The 11,703-nt window shown below is 39.8% G+C and overlaps 1 protein-coding gene across 2 annotated transcripts; it reads right to left on the bottom strand.

Annotated features, from left to right (window-relative positions):
* Positions 1–201: 201 nt before the first annotated feature.
* On the bottom strand, positions 202–9,974 carry TLR10 (toll like receptor 10). Of its 2 annotated transcripts, XM_087864211.1 has the most exons (3): positions 9,917–9,974; positions 4,510–4,609; positions 202–3,258 (listed from the first exon to the last, which is right to left on the bottom strand). In XM_087864211.1, the coding sequence occupies exon 3, from the start codon at positions 3,194–3,196 to the stop codon at positions 767–769; it is 2,430 nt and encodes an 809-aa protein (XP_087720337.1). In that variant the 5' UTR covers positions 3,197–3,258; positions 4,510–4,609; positions 9,917–9,974; the 3' UTR covers positions 202–766. The 2 variants fall into 2 exon arrangements, with proteins under 2 accessions (XP_087720337.1, XP_045672325.2); XM_045816369.2 differs by lacking the exon at positions 9,917–9,974 and having other exon boundaries at positions 4,510–4,879.
* Positions 9,975–11,703: the final 1,729 nt, after the last annotated feature.

Below are 11,703 nucleotides of genomic sequence, written 5' to 3'. Positions count from 1 at the left end.
TATGGCCGTTTTCTTCCTTTATATGTGCCATAAATCACAGAAATTTTTCTTAACCAACTGAGCCACCCAGACATCCTGACCCACAGAAATTTTTCTAATCAGGGAAGTAACATATAATTTTGCAAAATTTAGAAAAGCTTGTTTTCGTTCTATGACTGGTGAGACTAGAAAGGATGAATGAAACGAAATGAATAGGATGTGTAGGCTTTAAAAATTATCTTTATTGTTTTTTTCTACCTACAAAAGAAATACAGATTCACTTAAGCAATTCCAACGTTATAGAAATATACAACATAGAAACCAGAGGTTTTCTGTAATACAACCTCCCAGACCCAAACCACTGTTACTATACCAGTGCACTGGTATAGTTCATTTAGATTTCTTTTTCAATATATAAACCACCATATTAGAATAATTTTCCCCATACCAGTAAAAATAGAACTACCTCATTCTTTTTAATGGTTGTGTAATATTTTGTTGCATTAGTGAACTATAATTTATTGAATCAATCTTTATTCTATGGAAATGTGAGCTGTTTTCAGTTTTTCATGATTATAAATAATACGGGGATGCACACCTTTTTACATAAGCCTTTGCAAACTTGTGTTTCTATAGTATACATTCTTAGAAATCCTTCCAGGAACTGACATGAAAAAAATAATCATTTTTCATTTTAATGATATTGCCAAATTACCATCATAAAGGGTGTATCAACTTCTATCCCAACAGTGTATGCAGGTCCCAACTTCCCTAGGGCAAGAGGATTTTATAGGCAGTCTGTTCTTATTAGAGAGATTGTAGAACCTCGAGACTCTTCATTCAGCTCCACGAATGTCTGTAGTTCACACATCTCTCTAGTTTCTAATAAATTAACATTAATAGCAGCCCGAAGATTTGCCCAAAAGAGCCCACATTTACGCCTATCCTTGGGCCATTCCAAGTATGCTTTCTTTTCCAGAAGAGCTTTCAGCTTAGGATACCTGGTAGGAATGCAGTAGAGTGGAATAGGTTCCAGTAAGATAAAAATTATGTAATCAGAATTTTCATGGAAGAGACTGTGGTGAGCAAAGTAGAATTCATAATGGCCCCACTCACTCTGGACAAAGTTGGGAGACAAAACAAAAATGGACTTATAGCTTTTCTCAGTGCAGTTCATGATATTTTCAGCAATGCTCTTGCCAGGGTCAAAGTTTCCCCCATGAAGGCAAATCAATTTCTCTTCTTTCTGTAGGTTGGGAATTAATTCATGCTTCACCCAGGTAGAATCATGTTCACTGTATGAAATAAACACATGGAACTGAACATTTCTTTTGAGTTGTTCTTGGGTTGTCTTTCTAATCCTCTGCAATGTCTGTGTCCACTGACCCAGCATCCTGAGATACCAGGGCAGATCAAAGTAGAAGCAGCAGAACGCCATAGCCATCCCCAGAACTAGCATGATAGCCACAATGGTGACAATCAACAGAGCTGTGTTGCAAGATAACTCAGGAAGATGAACATCCTTTAACTGAGTGCCCTTTAGGTTCAAAGGGTATTCACAGATGTATGAATCTGACCATCCAGTCATCATGCCCTCAGAATATTTTTCAAGCTGAATGAAATCTCTTAATTCACAAGTACACCGGAATGGATTTCTTCCTGCATTCAGAGTCTTAACTTCCTGACAGCTTTGAAAAAAATCCAGAGATGGGCTGAGAATTAAGTTCATTTCAATGTTCAGAATTGAGAGCTTTCTGAAATGACTGCACCCAGGAAGATCAGTTAGAAAATTAAATGCAAGATTTAGCTCTTGCAAAGACTTCAGATGAATAATCTCTTTAGGGACAGTTTGAATTTTGTTATTATTCAGGTCAAGTATTTGAATACTTCTGGGCAAGCACCTGAAAACAGAATCAGCGAATTTGTTGGATGACAGATTCATAGTGATCAAGGTTTCTGGCCAAAAGCAATTTTCATCATTTTCATGTTGTAACAGATTCTGGCTCAGATCTAAGTACTTCAAGGATGTGTTGTTGGCAAAGAAACTCACTAAAGAAAGTGTCTCCAATTTATTGCCCTTCAAAATGAGAGTTTTCAAATGAGGCAATTGGATAGGTTGCCTAAACAGGTCATCCGTTAAGATATTATTAGCAAAATTTAAATACTGGAATCTTGTAGGATAAACAGGAAACAGCATGTGTGGCATTTGTGCATCTGATATAGTCAGGTTTTCTATATCCATTTTGGTAAAAAGCAAGTAGACCTTCTCCTGTGGAATATAAAAAATTCTGAACTGTATGTGCTCCAATTTCATAGTTCTCATTACAGTATTTGAGTAATCAAATGAATTGTGGTCAAGATAAACCTTGCCTCCAAAAGTCAGATGTTGGATTTGGAAGGATTCTACTGACGAATGCCAAACAAATTGGAAGATTAAGAGAAGGTCATCCCAGAGTAAATCAACTTTATTAAGTAATAGAATAGAAGTCTTAGAATTCTCTAAAGTAAGATTTTGTTGAGTTTCATAACTTGCAAATTGGCTTTTGCCATCTATATTTGTCATTTCTAGTATTTTTGAGGTCTTGATTCCATCACGCAAAAGAACCCAGAAATTTGTGTTTGTTGGTAAAACAATGTGAAGTTTTGTTGTGTTTAAGATGGGCAGGCTACCTTCTTCATAATGAGAAAGACTTCTCAATCCTAAGAAGACAGTATTTAGATGCAAGTGAGCAATTTTTTGGAAATCTGATTTTTGTATTTTTGCCCCACTTAAACCTAGGATTTCCAAATGTGACATGTTGCCAATTTCCTCACAGATAGGCATGGTGTCAAAGTCATTAAAAGAAAGATCTAGATGTCTGAGACCTGCCAGTGAATACCAAGTTACAATCTTCAATCTGTTGTAAGACAAATCTAAATATCTTAACTCTCTATTGAATTCAAAGGTCTTGATATCCAGCTCTTGGATTCTGTTATGGCATAGAGTCAAAACTTTCAGTCTAGAGACAGAACGAAAATCTGAAGTCTGGAGTTGAGAAAGGAGGTTGTAGGATAAATCCAGTGTGGTTGTGGTTGGGGTCAAGTCTGCAGGAACCTTTCTTAGGGACATGTTGGAGAAATTGGTCGTTAACTCCCTTTCTTCTGGCAGCTTTGAAGCCCAGCCCTGCACTGACAGAGCAATACTACAAAACACATAAATGCTTCTGATATGTTTCATTGTAATTCCAAGGATTCTATCACGGGTTCCCTCATATGAACGATGAAGAGGAGTTCAAAATCCTAGAAAGACATATAATATTAAGCATATGATATTAAGTGGTTATATCATTTGTTAAATCCTGTAGGATAGTTAGTTAGTTAGTTAAAGTAGGCTCCATGCCCAGCACAGAGCCCAATGTGGGACTTGAACTCATAACTCTGAGATCAAGACCTGAGCTGAGATCAAGAGTTGGACACTTAACTGACTAAGCCACCCAGGCGCCTCCGTATAGACTATTTTTAATGCCAAAAATTGGAATAGGGTTCCAACGTGTATATTGAGTCTTGGACCTGATCCGAGAGCTTGGGTTATAGATTTCCAAGTCAGTTACTGTGCCGTACCCCCACCACCGAGGCAAGTCAGGATTCCCAGAAGGTATATATATAACAGTTGGCAGAAGTGCCTTTCTCCCAGTTCAACTTAGGAATTTCATTGCTGGGTCATACTCAACACTCTCCCTTATATGCCATTTTGATAGCCTGAAGGCTTTAAGAAAATTGAAAGTAAACCTTTTTAAGACTTTATTCTTTTAGAGAAGTTTAAGGCTCACAGCAAAATTGAGGGGAAGGTGCAGAGATTTTCCATATTCCCCCGCCTCCACACAATGCACAGCCTCCCCATTAGCGTGGCACATGTGTGACAATTGATGGCCACACTGACACATTGTCATCACTCAACATCCATAATCAACATTACATTTCATACTCTTGGTGTTGGACATTCTCTGAGTTTGGACGAATATATAATGACATGCATTGATCATTATGCATTCATTCACTGCGCTGAAATTCCTCTGTGCTCTTCCTATTCATCTTCCCCTTGCTCCACAACCCCTGGCAACCACTGATCTTTTTATTGTTCCCATAGTTTTGTCTTTTTCAGAGTAGCATATAGCTGGAAACATACAGTATGTAGCTTTTCCAGATCAGCTTCCTTCACTTACTAACATGCATTTAAAGTTCCTCCATGTCTTCGCATAGTTTGATAGCTCATTTCTTTTTAGTACAGAATATATTCCATTATCTGGGTGTACCGTAGGTTATTTATCCACTCGCCTATTGAAGGACATCTTGGTTGCTTCCAAGTTTGGGCAGTTATGACTGCAACAGCTATAAACATCTATGTGTGTGTTTTAAGTTCTCAATGAAGTAATTTTTTATTACTGAGTATTTTGGGCTCCTGAGTTAATGTCAAGGAATTGTTCTTCAACTTTTATATTTGTAGACACAGAGAGTCCTTTGAGCTAATATCTGATTTTCAACAACACTTACGCATATACATGGAAGGTCCAAAACATAGAAATAAACAGAATGGTTCCTGTCCTTATGGCTCCATATGTCTTCAGGTTGGTGGCAGAAGCAATCTGGATCGCTGTCAAATAATAGCAATAATGATGAAAGCAGTTTCCATTTCTTGGGGGCTTTCTACAGTGCCAACATATATACGCCATGCCTGCACAGGTCCATGGGCACACACACAGCTTCTCAGAACAAGGGGGCAGTGTGAATAGCCCAGAGAGGTCTCACTACACCATATCTTCCCATGGAGTATATCTTTTGTTCATCCTGCTTGTCTGTAGGATGACCAGTCTGAGGGAAGTGAAGGTTGGTGTATATTGGACACATGCATGGATAAACAGGAAAACTCACCAAGCTATTTACGTTGCCTTGGTATTTTCCCAGTGCCTGGTGTGGGAGAACATAAAGTTTAAGAGTTTATGAATTAAATATTAGAGTCTAATCACTTCTCCCCACCTCCCCTACTGCCTCCTTTCTTGATAGAGTCCCAGAGGGGCTTTCCTACCAACCTTGTGCCTCCTCAGTCATTTCCTCCCAACAGACAGAGGAATCTTTAAAATGCACACCAGAATCTGCCACTCCTCTACTCCAAATCCTCCACTGGGTTCTTATTTCAACCAGAGGAAAATCCCGAGTCCTTGCAAGATCTGACATCTTTGACCCATCCCTCCCAGCTCTTGTTTGGTCATTCCTTACACTTTCTAAGCATGATCCCACCTCAGATCTTTGAACTTGTACTTGCTGATCTCTTTCCAGAACATGCTTTCCCCAGATGCCAAGTGGCAAGCTCCCCCACTCCTTCACATCTCTGCATGACAGTCACCATATCAGAGAGACTTTTTTTTTTTACCACCCTTTACAAAATGCCACTCCCGAATCTCTCTCTATTCTTCTTAAAGTTATTTTTCTTTCTAGCCTTCACCACCTAACATACACATTCATTATTTTGTTTATAGTCTTTCTTTTCTTATCCCCTTACTAGAATGTAAGCTATGTAGGAACAGAAGTTCTAGCTGTTCTGTTCACTGTTACAGTCCCAGTGCCCAGAAAGTTCCTGGCAGCATAGGTACTCAATGCATATCATGAATAATGAATATTGTGAAAATCTTAGTTCTTCAATTGTCTCTGTTCTGTGTCCAAACAACTTGAAGTCTGACTCTTCTCTCAAAGTCCTCAGCATCCGGGAGTTTCCTCATCTATAAAATGCAGGTAATAGTACTGCAGTAGTACTCTCCTCACAGAGTTTTGGGATAAATAAATGAGATAACAAATACATAAACAAAACGGAACAAAGCAGGGAGGACTCAGACAAAAGGACACCTGGAATATTACCTCACACTCATCTGGATTTTTCTTTCTCTAGAACCTGTCCAAATTTACTATTGTTGTGAAGAAATTCTAGAAAATGTGGATATTTCCCAAAATACTTTAAAAATGAAAATACTTTATAAAACTGTTTTGGAGAATATGGGAAAATGTACGCAGAAATTCTCGACCATCTTACGCCATGACTATAAAGAGAAAACTTTGATTTTGATATTCCTTGTCCATTGTGTGCTCAGTGGAAGGGGGCACAAAAGGCACTGGGTTGGGGGGTGGGATTGAGAAGATGGTAGCCTGAAACTGGCCTGGGTTTTCACCTTTCCACTGAGAATATTCCTCCAATCTATCCCAGGTAGTCTTTTCTTAGTTACCTCCCTTTTATGTAACACTTAATATAGCATCCAATAATGATTTGATTCCTAGGAATCAAATATGAACATAACGAGAGAGCCTCTATGATGCAACTTTATGTTCATGATAATTTTCCAGATTTTAAAAATACAGTAAAATAAATTTGTTAACCAGTACCATAATAGTAATCCATTACCCACATTTAAGATGACCTGAGTAACTTGTTCTGGGTGATGAATCTATACATCTACATCTATTCAACAAATTTGATGGCATCTCCATGTTGATTCTATCATGCAAATGAGGCCATGGCCCCTTGATGTCTTCTTAGGTATTCACTGAGCTAAGTAACACTAACTTCATGTAGCTTGATCCTTGCAACAGCTTGCCTTACAGGGTCAGTGCTATCACTGTTCACCTTCTACAGATGTGGAAGGTGGTACTTAGAGAGGTCAGAGTCTCTAAGTGTCCCAGAGTCACAAAGTTAATACACCAGTCTTAGTGACTCTGCTACCTTGTCTCTCTCCAGTGAGTCAAGGTAAATTTGTTTTCAAATATGTTATAAAACCTTAACACAATGAAATTGTATCTCACTAAGTCATACTGATTCTTTAAAGTTTCCCATTATACAGTCAAAGGAACCTACCAAGTAAGTCTGCAAATGGCCCCCCAGTTTAGGTTTTAAATCAGTTACTTACAGGGACTGACATGGATTGAGCCATTATGTTGAGCCCGATCTTGTTTAAGCCATTGTATTTTGTTACAGCAGCGAGCCTGTCCTATGTACTGTCATGCTTAGAGTAAAACCCAAGCTCCCAATACTGGTTCATAACACCCTCCATGAGCTGCTCTTGCTTCTTTCTGGGATCTCACTTCATACCACACTTGCTCTGTGACCTTAGCACCCTACACTAGCTTGTCCCCGTGCTTGGGATGCTCTTTCCCCCGTCCTTTCTTGGCTGGATCTGTCTTGTCATTTAGGTCTTGGCTTAAAGATTATTTCCTCTAAGAGACCTGACTCGACCATCTAATCTAAAGCAGCCAACTTGCAGGGTCCTAGGTAGCTCAGTCAGTTAAGCATCTGCATTCGGCTCAGGTCATGATCTCAGGGTCCTGGGATCAAGCCCCATGCAGGTTCCCTGTTCAGCGGGGAGTCTGCTTCTCCCTCTCCCTCTGCCCCTTCCTCCCCCCATCATGTTCTCTCTCTCAAATAAATAAATAGAATCTTCCAGAAAATAAATAAAGTGAGAAACTTGCTATTAGTTCTCATCACCTTATTTTATGTCTCTTCAAAACATAGTGCTATCTGAAACCTTTGTTCATTGGTTTATTGACTGTCTCTTCCACCTCTTCCACCCGTAAGAAAGGAGCTGATGAGCTTGTTCACTTCTGCATCCCTACCACATAGAATAGTGCACACAGCACATGCTCAGTAAATACTTGTTAAATGCATATATGAATGAATGATCTCAATTTTGTATCTCTTATTAAAAGGTGGCACATAATACGGTCTCAAAACTCTGTGTCAAATGAATGAATTTGTGTTGTGAATTCCTGATACGGTGCAGTGTGTGGTGGTCAGAGAACAAGTTTAGTGTTAGGGATGGATAGATTTGTGTTCCAGTCCAACTTAGCTACTCACTGCCTGTGTTAAATCAGACCATTTATTTAACTGCTGAAGGGTTCCAGTTTTTCATCTGTAAATGTATTTTGGCGGAGGCCTAGAAGAGGTCATGTATACAAATCACTGTTGTCATGTGTAGCTTATCACAAATGGTAGCGGTCATCTAGGCCAAGAGTAGGGTGATTTCAGGCACCAATTTTAAGGAGTGTCAAGAAACTCAATAATCAAGATAAATACTTTTTTAATGAAACATTCTTAAAAATTAATTTTAACATAAAAATCTACAATGAACAAAGTATCAAAGATTTTCATAAAGACAGGATCATTATTCCTCATTTTTCCTTTTGTCTAGGGGTCCAGTGTGGCTTGGCAGGACCCTGGCAGTTAGAGTCATTAAGCTGACAAAAGTGTTTTTGACATTATGATTTCACAGAGTACTTCAATTTGTAGCTCCTAGATTTGGGGACTATGGCCCTTGAAAAATGCAGCAGAATCTAACACAGTTGCTACCTCTGGAATCCTCTGAAATGAGGTGTCATAGCTTTCATATTTTACTGACCTCTTCTCCTTGCCCAATACCACAACCTCATCTGTAACTTATTCTAAAGAAGGGAGAGGAACTCTTTTTAAAATTTCTCTAAATAGAATAAAATAAAAAGGTCCTATCTCTAAATGCACGTGAATCATGGCATTCCATTTCAACATTTTAAAAAGTAGGACGTAATTTTTTTTTACGAAAGATGCATTCAATATGTATTGTATATTGTCATAGTCCTACTGCTATTACTACTATGCTGACAGCAGGTGAAAAACAGAATGACTTTCTTTAATAGCTTATGATTTAAAAGTCCAAATCAGAAGATACTATGAAATGACTGTTGGTGGTTTACCAAAGAATACTTAATCATCTCTTTTTCCCAGTGATGCAAAAAAGTGGAGAAGGGGTTAAAACCTCAGAGCATGTTGAATGATCTTTGCAACATAAGAAAGAGCAAGACTGACATTTTTTGAGTGCTTCCTATGTGGCTGGCATAGAACTAAATGCTTTTATACACTATCTTGTTCAATCCCTCCAACAACTCAACAAAATGGCGACTCTTTTATCCCCTATTTAAAAATGGAGGAGCTAAAATTCAGAGGTTAAGTAACTCACCCAGAGTAACCCAGTGAATAAGGGATAGAGTTTGAATTTGAACCCAGACCCATCTAGTCCCTTCCAGAACCCAAACTGAAGGCATTTCAAAACCCGAAATGAAGTCGTTTGGGACGTGATTACCAACACTGATTCCACCGTCAGGGCTAGCAGTCATGGTGGCTTCTTCCACCCTTCCCACCCCACGTGCCTCTCGGTGGCAAGCAGCTGCTATCGGACACTCCGCTAGCTGTCATAAAGCTCAAGAGACTTTGCCTCAATGCATTCTAAAGTTATGAATTCATAAGAATGGACATGAAACTTAGAAAGTACACAGAACTCTTAATTCCTAACTCAGCATAGGTGGTCTGTGAGAAAGCTCTCCTAGGAATCAAATGTCCAGGTGCTATTAACCACTCTGTTCTCTACAGCAGCCACCTGGCCATCTTTGGCCACTTTGGACTTCTGCAGCCATCTGAACAAGATCTGCATTGTACAAAATCCATCAGATGTGCCCCTACTTTTCGACCTACAACACACATGCCCAACTTTTAAACTAGTAAAGGAGCCACAACTATGCTTTAAATAGCCAAGCAGCAGATGTTACTAACATGCATGACAGGAAAAGTAAAAGCTGGAGAAACCTCACCACCATGATGGGAGCATCCATTCTGGGTAGAAGGACTGACCAGGTTTAGTCAGCAACCAGTGAAAGGAAACCCAAACCTCAAGCGCTTGTAAGATAGTTTCTTAGATCAATAGCCCCAAGGTCACTCATTAATCATTCATCTTGAGATTAATACAGGCAGAATAAGAAATACTAAAAATCTGAATAAGGCTACTTTCCTCCCAGGTATAGGAGTTCAAATGATCCCTTCTTTAGAAAAGACCCATTCGACCCTTCTTCCTTTCTCGAGAGTGCTAGAGCAGACAAGGCTAGTAGCTCTTACCCCTGTGGCTTGCAGAGGCTCCAGCAGAGCTGCAGGTGTGGATGGTTCCTTGACAGGGCTGGACTGGCAGTAGGGGCACTGCAGTCAAGCTTTTCAGTGAAGTTTGAGTGCCTTTGCCCTCTACCGCAGGCTAGTGGCATTGCATGTTGCATAAATTCATTACAATCTTCAAGCACTTTTTTAAAAATGGCAGTAAAATACAACATACATAATATCTACCATCTTTAAGTGTGGTGCCATGAAGCCCATTCACGTGGCTGTGCAACCATCACACTATCCATCTGCAGATCTTTTCATCTTCCCGAACAGAAGCTCTCGACCAATTAAACAACAACTCCCCACCCACCCACCCCCTTAGCCCCTGGCGTCCACTCTCTGTCCACTCTCCGTCTCTATAAGTTTGACCACCGTAGGCACCTTATAGGAGTGGAATCATGTAATGTTTGTCCTTTTGGGACAGGCTTCATTGATTTAGCACACAATGTTTTCAGTTCTTCCATGTTGTAGTATGTATCAGAATTTCCTTCCTTTTTTCCCTCTCTCGTAATAATTGAGCCACCTCAAAACTCACTGGCAATGCTAGAAGCTAGAAGATGCTATGCTCATCTTCTCAGACGGCCCGCCTCAAGTGTGACCACAGTTGTGTGACTACCTGGTGTAACTGTCACAGTCTTTAAAACGTTCCCCAGTTAAACTTGTTGACTCCTTATCTAACCTTTTAAGAGGGCACTTCTTGGGGCTCAGTCGGTTAAGCATCTGACTGTTGGTGTCGGCTCAGGTCATGATCTCAGGGATGAGAGATTGAACCCCGCCTCGAGCTCCACGCTCAGCAGGGAGTCTGCGTAAGATTCTCTCTCTCCTTCTCCCTGTGCCCTCCGCCTGCTCATGCCCTCTCTCTCTCAAATAAATGAATGAATCTTAAAAAAAAAAAAAAAAAAAGGACACTTCTCTAAAGCTTCTTGGGACTGCATTCCCTCATTGGGGTGGCAGGGTAAAGACTATTTGGGTCTGTTTTCTGAAATCTCATCTCCTTCAGTAAGAGTTCTTTGGGGCCCAGTCACATTTTCTGGTCTAGTAATAACCAAAACAAACAAAAAGGGTTTCTAATACCTTCCCTGAGAGCAGTTAGGTGCATGCATATCTCATTTCACCTTTCATATTGGAATAGTCTGGCCTCCCCGACCAAAACCTGTTTCTCAGGGCACCTGGGTGGCTCAGTCGGTTAAAAGTCCAACTCTTGATTTTGACTCAGGCCACGGAGGCTGCTTAAACAAAAAACAAAACAAAACAAAACAAAACAAAAACCTGATTCTCAGGGAAATCCTTCTCTCCATATGGCAGTGGTGATAAGGCCCAGGGCCATACCCTCCATTATCATCCTGTTTCCTTTATTTATCTTTCTTTCTCTAACTGCTCTCATTCAGTCTTTAAGATCAAACTTTGTTAAAGAAAACATTATTGATAATTCTTGTCAGAGAATGGTAAGGGAGGGGGCACCTGGTAGCTCAGTTATGATCTCAGGGTTGTGAGATCGAGCCCCGCATTGGTGTTGGGCTCCACACTCAGCACAGTCTTTGCCCTTACCCCTCCCCTCACTCATGCATGTGCTTGCACACACACAGACACACACACACTCTCTCTCTCTCAAATAAATAAATAAAAATAAATCTTAAAAAAAAAAAAGAATGGCAAGGCAGGACTTTATTCTTCCATGTCATAGTATATATTAGAATGTCCTTCGTTTTCCAGACTGAATAATAATTTATTGCGTATATGCCATATTTTGT

The sequence above is a fragment of the Ursus americanus genome, chromosome 8 (genome assembly GCF_024610735.1).
Source record: "Ursus americanus isolate L20-20 chromosome 8, mUrsAme1.1.p, whole genome shotgun sequence".
NCBI lineage: Eukaryota > Metazoa > Chordata > Mammalia > Carnivora > Ursidae > Ursus > Ursus americanus.
This window is presented reverse-complemented; position numbering and strand designations above follow the sequence as displayed.